The sequence below is a fragment of the Centropristis striata genome, chromosome 2 (genome assembly GCF_030273125.1).
Source record: "Centropristis striata isolate RG_2023a ecotype Rhode Island chromosome 2, C.striata_1.0, whole genome shotgun sequence".
Taxonomy (NCBI): domain Eukaryota; kingdom Metazoa; phylum Chordata; class Actinopteri; order Perciformes; family Serranidae; genus Centropristis; species Centropristis striata.
Genome location: NC_081518.1, coordinates 38,298,355 through 38,311,551, shown reverse-complemented (window position 1 = coordinate 38,311,551; position 13,197 = coordinate 38,298,355). Strand labels below are relative to the sequence as shown.

Below are 13,197 nucleotides of genomic sequence, written 5' to 3'. Positions count from 1 at the left end.
TACATCCACAGTTGATCAGATCATGTGGTTTTACCCCTTTAAGATCATCACTTCTTTGACAATTTGCCGCATTCATGGGCATCAGATAAGAACCTGGCAAAGAAGAGCTAGAGGGAGATTGTTTAGTTTATCAGTGTTTTATTGTTGACACTAATATTGGTAACACTTTACTCTAAGGTGTCTACATAATGACACATAATTTATTTCTCTTAAGTTACATAATTTAGACACAGTGTTATTACTATGCCAATAGCCATCCTTTGTTACATCCTTTTTGAGTGAAATGATCAATAAATGTCATATGTTACACTTTTGATGAAATCTTTTGTGTTTCCTGCAAAACTTGAAAAAATGAGTTAGATGATTATGATTATTTTAACAGGGTTATGTTTTATTTTAACATCTTTGTTTTTGAACAACTCATGGTATCTGACAAACACTCATTTTAATAATACAGACGAAGTTGTACAAACGCAAAGCACACCACCAACCTTGGCTGCTGCTGGTGTTGTTGCCACAGATGTAATGGAAAAGTATACATTTTCCAGCTCAGCTTTTGACAATATGATCAAAATATGACCCTGCTCAATTGGTACTCAGTAGCTAAGAATATGCTTTATTTAAACTCAAACAAAGGTGTTAACCCTTCCTTTTCTCTAGGCCCCTAATAAACTTCATTGTATATATTTTTCATGATAAAGTTACCCACCTCTCAAATGATCAACTGTTCTTGTATTTTGTTAACAGTTCCTCCTGATCACTGTAAGTACCCGTCTCATCCATTACTACTGTACCAATGTTTAACTTAACAATTTTGCAGTTGATTGAAGCATTCAAGGATTGATGTTTATCAATTAGGTCTGCCCTTCAAGCGGTCTTACAATACTTCTGCGAAAACTTCTGCAAAATACCAACTAAATGAACAAAAAAAATTTCTGCACAGCGTTGCAAATTCAGATGTTTATTTAAATCAATTTCAAAGCATTTTTTTGTGTGAATCAAAGTTTACAAAGAGGAAAATATAGAAATTATTTATTTAAAAAAAAAAAGCTCGTTCCAGGAGGCACATCAATTAATACTTTTGGTGTATTAGTGTAGAGTTTGTCCCTTATTTTCAATTATGAAAGCTTTATAAAATATACTGTATGAAACTTTGCATGCATTTTTTTGGTTACTGTCATATGTTAGTGCTACTGCTTTATGAAAATCTTGATTGTATCTGTTGTATAAGTGTGATTTGAAAGTGAGAGCAATACATTTCACCAAATTCTATTCTTTGTTGTTTATCTGCACTTAGACAATGATATTGCAGCATACAGGTCTTTATTGTGAGACATCATTCAGAATTTCTGACTAACGATGGGGCTGAAAGGTTTTGCAGAGTCGGCCATGAAAGCCTCAATCTCCTCCACGGTGCGAGGGACGCAGGTCAGCAGCTCTATACCATTAGCTGTCACAGCGATGTCGTCTTCAATGCGAACCTGCACACAGTAGTGAGACAGTAGTCAAACGTGGTAGAAGCAAGCTTGCAAAGCCAAACTTAGTCAATGCAAAAATGTCAACCCACAGAAGGATTCATATGTTGAATACGAGCTTGATCTGTCACTAAAAATATTTGTATTCACATAGAAGTCTTTGAACTTAACATTTTCTCTGAATGCCATTACTTAAATGTAAATGTACACAGTCATTACAAGAATATTCAACTTTTTCCTGTACAATTTCATAATATTGATTGTCATTCTTAACCTACAATGTATGATTACTCGCCAAATTAGTGGCTGAGATCAGACACAGTAAGTCCAATAGGGCAAGATACATGAGTGGTTAGACACATTTAAAAAACAAAAAACAAAAAACAAAAAAAAAAAAACTGTAAAACATTCTGCTTCTACAACTTAAGAAAAATGTTAATGTTCTGATTCCTCAGGTCTGAAATATACATGAATATTGACCCCTCTTGTGAATCCAATGTAACAAACACAACCAAATAAAAGTATGGAAGCAGACTGACCCCTCCAAAGCCGCGGAAGCGAGCCAGCACTTGGTTGTTAATGAAGCAGCTCTGGGTGGGGTTGGCCAGGGCCTGATCCAGCAGGTGGTTGATGAAGTATATGCCAGGCTCCACGGTGAGGACCATCCTCTCCTGCACAAGGCGGCCCATCCGAAGACTCCTCAGTCCAGGCTCATTGATACGCTCCACCCCCTGGACAGTACAATTTGTTTAAACCACAGCTAAACAGTTTAAAAGACTCCGTAGTAACACTCTTCTGCCCAGACTAAGTGAAACTTGCTCCATAAGCACAGGGACTGCTGCAGGAAACATTTTTCAAATATAAAATCCCTTTTGTGAATCTATTCTTCAAACTGTAAAATATCTACGTATCTCAGGCAGATTACAATTAAGGGTTTTTCTTGAATATGTTTTAGCTGAACCTTTTAAGATCACTGCTGACATTCATTAAGCCATATGCTTATTTGGGAAAAAATTTGGTTATATGTGAATGAATATTTTAGAGATGGCACTGCTTTAGGTGAGGGTATGTACAAGACTGCATGTCAATGGAGGAGCAGTCGAGTTTTAATGACTGTAGCAGTTGTATCCCGAGGGCAGGAACTTTGCGTTCTAGATGATTTGGAGAAAATGACTATGGTCTTCTCTCCATGTTGCATGAAGGAAAGGTTTTGATTCATTACACCAGTTCTGAAATTCAGAGAACTAGCAATTCTCGACAGAAACAAAAACAGAAAGTTCTCTCACAACTGTAACACTGAAGTTATTCAACAATGTAGTTTGTCATGTGTCCACAGACAGAGCACTGTAGTCATATACAGCAAGCCCTGCTTGAAACTGTGCTAAACACAGTGACACCTTCAGCTGCTGAACACTCAGCAGTTTCACTGAAGCTTCTATGGGTTTACTGTCTTCTCCATTTCTTTGTCAGAAGTGCATAACTGTTCATAATCCTCCACCACAACCTAAACTGTCTGTGTTCAGAGTTCAGACAACATTTTACCTTCCCCTCTCCCCTGCCCTCATCCTGAACTCGTTCCCACAGCTTGGCCTCTTTTTGTTCCGCTCTCACTTCTACACTGAGAGTCTCTCCATTATTGATGACACGTCAGTATTGGAGAAACAGGAATGTGTTTTCTTCTTCTGCCTGTGCACTTTGACTGTTACAACACAAACCAATAATTGGTTCTGATGTGGGCCATCTTGTGTTCTTACCTCAGGGTATCCCCCCACATCGTGCACATCGATGCCCAGCAGGTGTCCCAGGCCATGGGGCATGAAGACAGAGCCCATGTGGACCTTCATCATGTCCTCCACACTGCCATTCAGGATGCCGATCTTCACAAGCTCCTCAAGGTGAACCCTGTCAGCCATGCGGTGCATGTCAGTCCACTTCACACCTTCAACACAAGCAGTTTTGTTAATGAAGAGCAGAATTTTAGCTGAACTAAATTATAAGTGTGCATGTTGATATTTTTTGCCCAAGGCTCTCAAAATGTGGGTATGAATCTAACCCTAGTCTTTAAGTTGATTTACAAGTGTAGTTTACAAAGAAATACTATTTGCAAGACCTCAGCAATGGTTATTAACATGTTTATCTGTACAGAAAAAAGAAGCCTATAAAATGTAACAAAATAAGCAACACTATTATATTTCTTTGAGGGCAAAATATTACATTTTTAGTACTTTTCTGCACTTATTTAGGTTAGTGGAGTGTATTGGAGTAAAAGGTGCTGACCTGGTCTAATGGCAGCCATGACATCACGGGAGGATTTGAGGACAGCCTCATAGATGGCCCTCTGGTCTGGAGTGAACTTGCCATTGGCTGGGAAGGAGCAGGTGATGTCTGAGGAGTAGCAGTAGTACTCTCCACCCATGTCGAACAGACTGTAGGGGACAAAACATCAGAACCAATTAAGTCAAATGTAATTTAAAAGTGCTTTAGGTTTGTGTCCAAAGTGTTTTTGAGTGGTCTACAGGACAATAAACGTACACACATAGCTGAAACACCAAAGATCACAACTGAAGTAGAACAGTAACAATGCCACTTAGGTGAACTTCAACAAATAGACAACAGAGGTGCAACATCTCCTCCTTTATGAGAATCTGTGTAGTTTGTGAGTAAGTTACTGAGCTGAAAGCTACTCACCACATGTCTCCGTCTGTAATTGTCTTTTCATTCGGAGCACCAGCATGGCCGTAGTGGAGAACTGAGGAATTATGGCCCCTGTTGTTAAATTATAAGACAATATATATAAAAAAGACATACAGTGTGACCAGCATCAGAAATTAAGGGGAAAAAAAATATTACAAATTTCACAATGCCCAAAATAACTGAGATCAAGGGGAAGTAATACCCTCCAAGATAAAAACAAAACAAACATTTTTTTTAAAAATTTACCAGCTTAGGCCAACACCCTAATCAGTAACTAAGCTGTTTTTCCCCTCCCAGTCACACAGTGCCTTTTTAAAGAATGTATGTGATAATAATTTTTTCAAAATGAATTGGAAATGACAGTTGCTTCAACTAAAAACCAATCCCCAGGAAGTACACATAGCCTTAAAAATATAAGGCCAAAGCATTTATTAGCGACATCATCTTAAAATTCTTCATCCATAATGACAATGTAATGTCTTTCCTCTGCATCCTGAAAATTTATTTACATGGCATTTAGGTTTACATGCAACTTTGGAGAAGCATAATTTTAGTTTCAGTTAAAAATGAAAAGGGTAAAAAAAATGAATCAACAATGCCTTACGTTCCACAGATACAGGTGTACGAGGTGTGGCGCATCCCTCCCTTAGTGTAGCAGTAGTGCTGGAAGAGGCTGCAAAGAATAAAAATAGGCCTTCAGAGAAAAACCCCCACAGAGAACAGGGAAACTAAATAATGTCAGCACAACAGAGATCATAGAATTCAGTAGTAAGCTAAGGGCATGATGCTTCTTTTTCAAACTGCTCTGACCCAGCAGGGGGTAACCCAAAGTAGTGGACATTTTTCATGTTGAGTTTAATGAGTTGAAGCCGTATCATGTTCACAGTTACAGATGTGGTTATAAAGATGTTGAATCTATTATGTTTTTTGAACAGTTCCGGCATGAAGCACATCTTGGTTGTTACTTAAAAATGACTTATTATAAATAAAGTCAGAGTCTGTTAGCCACATGCCAAAGAAACTAGACGATATTATGCCTTTTGGCCATACAGTTTTAATGTTATAAGCTTTCCCATCTGGTTATGTCAAATAAGTGAACATTCAAAAAAGAAAAAAAGGTGGGTGATCTAGTGATACTAACAAAGAAACTAAATTGACTATCAGCATAATTTCTATACAAAAAAATTAAGACTATGTGAAAAATGAAATAATAAAAATAAACTAGGGCTGCTGTAGTACCAACATTGTATTGTTGCATTGTATTGTATAACATTCTTAGATATTACCATAGATATGAGTAGACAGACATGGGCTTACAATAATACATCTCTGGTATGAAAAAAGAGCATCCATTGACAAACTGCACCACTTACCTCTCCATTTCATATTCTTTCTGTCCAGGTTTCACACTCTTCATGATCTATAGAGAGAAAGTGTGATATGTGTATTTAGATGAAACTGAAACAAGATCTCAATGTTAACCCTATGCACAAAGCAATGCTTGTTTTCTGTGTGCACCTAACTGGTGGCTCAAAATGCTTAACCTTCTGTCCACGTCACACCCAAAGTTCCTCTCTGATATGACTAATAACACTTTTTAAATGTACATTAATTGATGATTTGATATTCACTCACAGTTTATATGCAAAATAGCAATAACAACTAGGTGAAAACACATTCTGCATGATTTACACAAAGTAGGCAGAAAGAGTATACAAGTCAGTGCAAGTGCCTTCAAGCTCTTGCTGATTTTGGGGAACATTTTCAGTTTTTACATATTATTTTAGTATTATATCTTGAATTTGAGATATCTCTAAAAACATCCCATGATCACTCGTAACTGTGGGGGAACAACAGGAGGAAAACAATATTGAATGCTCACAGTGGTCAGTGACTTAAGAGGACAGATAACATTGAGAGGTTCACTGCTTCTCAACCCTGAAGAGGTTATTCATGGTGTTACAGTGAAATCCTGTGCAGAAGTAAAATATTGCTTTAATGTTACAGCTTATTGGTCAAAGGCTATCTCTGTTAACTGCCGGCCTCCGAGCTACTGGATGAAGTTAAAATCGATAGCATTTAAACAGTTTATAGCCTTAGAGGATCCTGACATCTTGAATCCTTGGACGAGTTTTAAACTCAATAAACTGCTTGATACTGCCATAAAGAGTGTTTCTTTCTGCTCCTTTCTTTTTTTGTTTTTGAACATTTTTAAATTTGAGTACCCTTGCACATCTTCTGTCTGTCCGAGAAAGATCTTACCATTTTATGAGCTTCACTGGAAATCCGGTTGGTGTATCGCAAGACCTCCAGCTCCATATCAGTCTTAGTCAGACGGCTACAAACACAGAAAGAAACAAGAACTGAGACAGTATGTCTCTCATTCTGATCGATACACTTCCAGTTTATAGACTGTACAGCCGAAGAGTACACCCAATTCAACTCTCACACTGAGCTAAAGGAAGAAATAGATTTTTGAGAAATCCATTCTAATATACACACTGCTGAAATTGTTTCAGAGCACAATAAAGTGTAATATTTAAATCGAAGCTGAGACTGAATTAGAACTAATGTGTTCTTTCATGGTGATCTTACCATTTCTTATTCATTTTTGTTGGATAACAGCTACACCTTGGGTGGCTTCATACAGGAGAGTATAAAGGTTTTCTACACCAATAGAACCAAAGTAAATAACACAAGGCAGTGGTTACCAATAGTTACACTCAAGTAAATGAAATGAAATTTAAAAAATAAATGTGAGCTCTACAGAGAAGAGGGAGCAGAGGGGTTCAATCAAGTCTTTCTCCCCAGGAGGTGTGCCTGAAAAGCATTCCTCCTTATTTTAGAAAATGTCAATTCTTCTGGAGGGTGCACACTGTAATGCTAAGGACAACCAGGCAAGCACGAAGTCCATTACATCTGTGCGGACTGGCTTCTCGCTCTGCAAGGGGAAAAACAAGCCAAAGAAAAGCTTCTCTTTCTGATTGCAGGCACACAATTACCTGACTGGGCAGCTGTAATTGCCAAGGTGTGGCAGTTAAAAGTGGCAAACATCTGTCTGAAGAAATGTTTAGGTAATTAAGGTAAAGACAACAGTACAGTCTTTATTCTCAACTTGTGTGGGGTTTTGGAGTCATGTTATAACATACATTTTAATTACTTACCATTCCACAATGATGGGGTGCAAAAGAGTGTTGTTCACTTGGAAGCTGGTAAAAAAAAAAAAAGTTATGAACATAAATGAAGCTGTGGCCAAACTGAGACAGAATTTATTTATTTTTAATACACAAATCAAGTCATGGAGCTACAACCAAACACAGATCAACAACAGTTACATTGCCATTAAGGGATAAGTAAGAAACAAAAGCAAGATTGTTCTCTTAATTAAATTATATTTAGAATTGGGTTAATCAGTATACATGAGTCTGTTGTATCCTTGGAATAAAAACAAACAAAAAACCCAATAACCTCCACAAACAAAGTACAATTATGTTAATGCAAAATATTACACATACCGGCTAATTCCTTCGAAAGATGCTTCACGGCAGATGCTCCCGCTATCTGTATTTTGACCTCGCTGCATGGAAAAAACAAACACAAAAACAAGTGAAATCATCATCAAGTGCAGTCATATCAAAGTACAACCCCTCCAGAGAAGTTGGGACATTTTCTAAGATTTAGATAAAAAAGAATGCGATTGTTCACTAATCCTTTCTGATATATATTAAGAAATATAATTTAAAAAAAGTTACAAAGACAGTGTATTTTATCTTCAAACTTTGTTTCTGTAAACTCTAGATTCTGGATGTGTTGCATTTAGTTTTTCAGTGTCTTACATTACATGGTACATATCCAGGCTGATGATCTCTTCTACAGCTGCCAGAATATTCTATTCTTATACAATTGTTTGATTGCATTTACATGTATACCGACACTGCACTTTTAAGGTGTTGATCAAAACAATAATTAGCTTTTCTAAAAGGTGACGGTGTTAAAGATTGAGGTATTTTGTATCAATATGTAACTGCCTACACAGAAAATAAAAGAAGTGCTCTGTTTTTTCGGCGATTTCTGATTTCAAATCAGTCTTCATTTGAATGATGAGATATTGATCTGGTAATACATATTTCCTGGATTTGTGATGTTTTAACCACATTAATCTCTCAGATACCAAATATGCGCAATGGATTCATACCTGAATTCTTAATATAAACACATTTTTAATTATGCACAAGGCTAAAGGGTTGCTGGTACAATTAGCAGCAGTAATCCTCTGAGAATTATTTTCATGTCCAAGAAATAATTGGTACTGTAACTGAAATATCCCTAATCATATCAATATTCAATTGAATTGGAATCATATTGATACAGGAAATAAGTGGTGATACCTGGCCCTAGTGTTTTTATATTTCATATAATGTGACAGGCAAGGTGAGGAAGGATCAGGTAGATGACTGGATCTTTTCCAGGATACCATCATTAAAGGTGGCTGGGTAAAATACTCCCACACTACACTTCAAGATTTAGTTCTGTGATCATTCATCTGATATTAAATAAACCTATATATCACTAATGTAATCTGGTAGGAAAGAGTGATAACATACCAGTGTTAGCAGCACTGCTGCAGTCAGGTTGGACAGGACATCAACAATCTGCAAGAAAGCAGACAGGGATTAATTAGAAGACTGAGACACAGTAGAGCTGCAGAGACAACGAGCACCTGTCTCCTCCAGCTCTCAGTCTGCAGAATAAAGGTCACTGTGGCAGACACCGTTGTGGCTACGTGGTCTCTCTGGTACTCAGCAGCAGACTGAATGACAAACCTCAAGCGACTTTATTACTCTGCTGCCAACAGCCTAAATGTCAGATAACAGATCCCTGGATTAGTGCTCACAGACATTGGTGATATTGAGCATTGTTTTTATTAGTAGATTAAATGCTTATACTAAACATTTTAAAATGCTGATATCATTCTCACTTAAGCAAGGGTCCGATGAGGCAATGACTAGCTGCAGTATTTCAATTTATTTCATTTTTTTGACTGAATATCTTTAATTTGGAGACCTTTAACTTTTTACTGTCCACATTTTCTCAGTCATGAACTACATGATTGGAACTAAAAATATAAACAATGTCAACTACTGCAGGAGGTCCGACTACAAAAATAAAATAAATCCAAAAATGTAGGCAATTCTGCTGGCAACAATACCTTTGCCAGGTGGTTCATATAACAGAATGATGACTTTCACATTTTAAACAATCCACAGAGGCACGAATGCTGTAACTTCATGGCTGAACATCAAGGTTCAGTCACTTCACAGAGAAAATGGTCACACACACACTACACTCTACAGACCAGCACAGGCAGACTTACGTCACAGGTGTAATGCACCTCATCCACAGCATACTTCTCCTTGAAGTGCTCTTTAGGAAAGATCCTGTCAATAGATGCAAAAGACACAACTAATAAAATTAAAGTCAACAAAAAGAGACTTATACTCTATCCTATATTATGCATTTCAAGAAATCAATCTCTAAAAACACAATGCACGAGTTTTGTTGCAGTTTAGGTAGAAATTATCACAACTATAGTATTCAGGACAAAGATCAAAAGGGAGAAAGTAAAACTAATAATGAAGGACACAGCTTTTCAAGTGCTGGCAAAGCAACTTTTAAGTGAAAAAGTATTTTTTTTTATGAATGTAAGATGACGAAAGATGCTTTGAGGTTTATAGATCAGGCAAAAGCAAACAAGAGCCTTCAGATTACATTAAATCATAACATCAGCAATAAAATGATTAAATAGTGTTATCTGCAAGGTCTTATAATTAGGGCCTCGGGGCAATCGCACCGAGCACTACTGTTATACTGTGGATTTCTTCTTATTCCTCTTGCGGATGATCAAAAAACAAGTAAAAACTTTAAGAAATACTTAAACACAGCAAGTTGCTCTTTACACATTTAGGACATGGACTGGAAATACTGAAGCACACTTTGGTATCAGTATAGTCCAACATGTCTGAGGTGGTTTTGGTGAAATCTAGATCTTAAATGGTTGGTCATGGTGGCATTTAAAATAAAACATGTTTATACTGGGTGTAAAAGATGTAACTGTGCAGCACATGACTTTGTCAACCCTTTCTTCAAGTTTCAGCTCACAGCTATGGAGCAGCTGGTGACGATTGTTGGCCATGTACAACGCTCTTTGAAGATTAGTGTGACTCACTCTCCCATCCAAGTAGCATAGCTCTCGGGCAGTTTGGGAACAAAAAGGATGGATTTCCCAGAGTCCACATCAATGGCTCCATAGCAGTCAGGCTCGGTTACTCCAAAAGCCCAGTGGAAGAAAGACTCCTGCAGAATTAAAAGAATCAGTCAGAGCATTAGTGCGGGAGATTAGAATAGTCCGCTAGAAGAGAAAGTTACTTCTGCTCAGAATATTACATAAGTACAACGTTGTCCTTGGTGAGACCAGTTTGCAGAGGTGAATAAAGAGCTCAACAACAAGAATACAACACTTTTAATGAGTCCTTTGATTTTTGTCTCAAACCAATTATAGTCACAAGCTGAGATAGGAATGTTAGGGAAAAAATAGCTCATGAACATAAGTTATTTCTCTGTAGAGTGGCTGGCCTACATGATTTGACAGGGCAAAAAGATTAACGCTGCAAAAAAAGCTGAGAGTTGGACTTTATTTTTGGAGAAGCCAGGTGAGGTTTTTGTGTCACCTTGTTTGAAAAGCTTTAGGAATTGGACATAACTAACTAAAAGGAGACTGACAGGACATAATGGAGGGACTTAAACTCACCGCTTGTTTCGGGTTCATGAATGGATGGACGGATAAATTAAATGGATAAATTAATAAATGGAAGACCTTGACCCCACCTCAGCCAGTTTTGCTCTGATCCTAGAGTCAACTACAGACTACCTACCTGTCTGAAAAGCAGGTCTGTGTCGGTGCAGTACCTCTGCTTCTGCTCTCCTCCCTGCAGCACCACCACTGACTGTGACACCACTCCATCTTTGTCTTTCAGCCCTTTGCAAAGTCGCCGACGGTTCTCGGCAAACAGAGCAGCGGACACCCTCAGGGTGTCATTACCCAGCCAGAAGACAGGTCTGAAAGGACAGAGAGAACATAGGATGCAGTACTGTTTGAAGGGACAGACTTGCAGTTGAAGGACTCCAGGTCAAGATTAGTTAAGATTAGAACACTGTCATTAACTGCACAGCTTTGATAGCAAATTATTTGGGAAGTTGTTTAGCTACTCCGCTTTAACAGGACCCATTATGTTTTTAGTTCCTCAGGATTCGGTCAGCACATTTCAGCCTGGAGTGGCGCATGAACCTCTGTCCAGTCTGCTTCAGAAAGAGTTAAGCCATAGACAGACAGACAGACAGACATCTTTGTAAGTGATAGGTCTTGGTTATAGGTCTTGGTCTCTGTCCCACGGCTATTCTGATAAGATAAGAAAACATAACATATCTGATTCAGCTTAGACTTTTCCAAAGGTTAATCCAACCTCAGAGTATTTTATGGCTCAAAGATTTCTGTGGAGTACACAAGTTTAACTGTGTATCAGTGAGGACAGATCAGCCCCAGTAAGGTGGTTAAATTTTTTATTATTGAAGGAGGTAGACATACTGCAATCCCACTACCCTGCAGACAGTAGCCCAGCGTAAAAAAAAAGAACGTGAAATGTAATATGCACACCCATTTTTATGATTGTGAGGTTCTTGTTAAACTATGTTAATTTTTGAAGGAAAGTCTAGTGTTGCAATGGATTACATTATGTCATAAAGTGCATCTAATGTCTGTTCCAACCTCTGGCAGATAGAGACAACTTTATAACTTTATAACTGCTGACAACGTTGATTACCACAGCAGATTATTGTATTGTTTTATCTAAAGAAGTCTGCCTGGGTTGTGCCATGATGACAATAAAATGAAGGTTGGTCTATCAAGATCACTTCTATAATTATTTCATGATTGTAACATAATTCAACAACAGTAATTATATGCTCATGAGACAACAAAAAGCAGTTATATTTTCCCATTCACTTTACCATTACCTTCATTGAAAGTAAGACTTTTATTCTGTAAAATTTCAGTGCTTTCAATTTGGGCTTTCGTGAAAATGTGTTCTATATCTAAGACTGTACATTATGTAATATTCAGTATTTCTACAAATATCAATAGTGTAGTTACGCAGGTTGACAGAAAGTGCAGTAAAGGTCCATCTGCGTGGCAGCAGTTATTTATCAGACAAGCTCGTGAGCTTAGCGCAGTTAAACCTCTGTGTTTAGTAACACATTTTTGACAGTTAAAGTTAACACGACTCTTTATTATCTGACATGAAAGAAACACATTTCTAGTCAGTCATAGCGCTGTCAAAAAAGATTCATAAAGCTCAACTCACTGTGATGCTGCAGCCATGTTGATGCGCTGGTCCAGACTGTCACGTGCTGACAGAAATCACGTGAACTTTATACGGCGTTGCGTTGCGTTCAGGTCTTCAGGAAGTACCAGCTTCAACGGAGTAGTTATATACACAGGCTGTCAGGATCTTATTTTTCCAAATTCGACTGTCATTTACGAAGTGCTGCAGTCAATTCAAGAAATGAATAACCGTTAAAATGAAAAATAGAAAGACGAGGGGTCGAAACATGCAGGCCCACTTGCCAGTGTATATATTGGTGGGGAAAAAAAATCCTCCATCCCTGAATGTCACATTGCACGTAGATTGCTGTCGTTGCAAATTATTTTAGTGCTAGTACAGTACAATACAAAAGCCACACATGCAATGTGTTTTTGCAGTAGAATGTAAACCGTTTGTGGTTTTTGCCTCGTTATTACATTTTTGAGTAGGCTTCCTAATTCGTTTTTTTCCATGTATGTATATATATATATATATATATATATATATATATATGTGTGTGTGTGTGTGTGTGTGTGTATGTATACACATATATACGTGTGTGTGTATTTAAAAGAGGAAAAGCCAATTAACATGTGACCTTGTAGAGTACC

The 13,197-nt window shown here is 37.6% G+C and overlaps 1 protein-coding gene across 1 annotated transcript; it reads right to left on the bottom strand.

Annotated features, from left to right (window-relative positions):
• Positions 1 to 945: 945 nt before the first annotated feature.
• On the bottom strand, positions 946 to 12,677 carry LOC131985506 (xaa-Pro dipeptidase-like). Its single transcript, XM_059350659.1, has 15 exons — positions 12,587 to 12,677; positions 11,102 to 11,285; positions 10,396 to 10,523; positions 9,544 to 9,607; positions 8,774 to 8,821; positions 7,685 to 7,746; positions 7,334 to 7,378; positions 6,432 to 6,507; positions 5,543 to 5,589; positions 4,774 to 4,842; positions 4,164 to 4,241; positions 3,753 to 3,901; positions 3,230 to 3,414; positions 2,015 to 2,206; positions 946 to 1,481 (listed from the first exon to the last, which is right to left on the bottom strand). The coding sequence occupies exons 1-15, from the start codon at positions 12,601 to 12,603 to the stop codon at positions 1,341 to 1,343; spliced, it is 1,485 nt and encodes a 494-aa protein (XP_059206642.1). The 5' UTR covers positions 12,604 to 12,677; the 3' UTR covers positions 946 to 1,340.
• Positions 12,678 to 13,197: the final 520 nt, after the last annotated feature.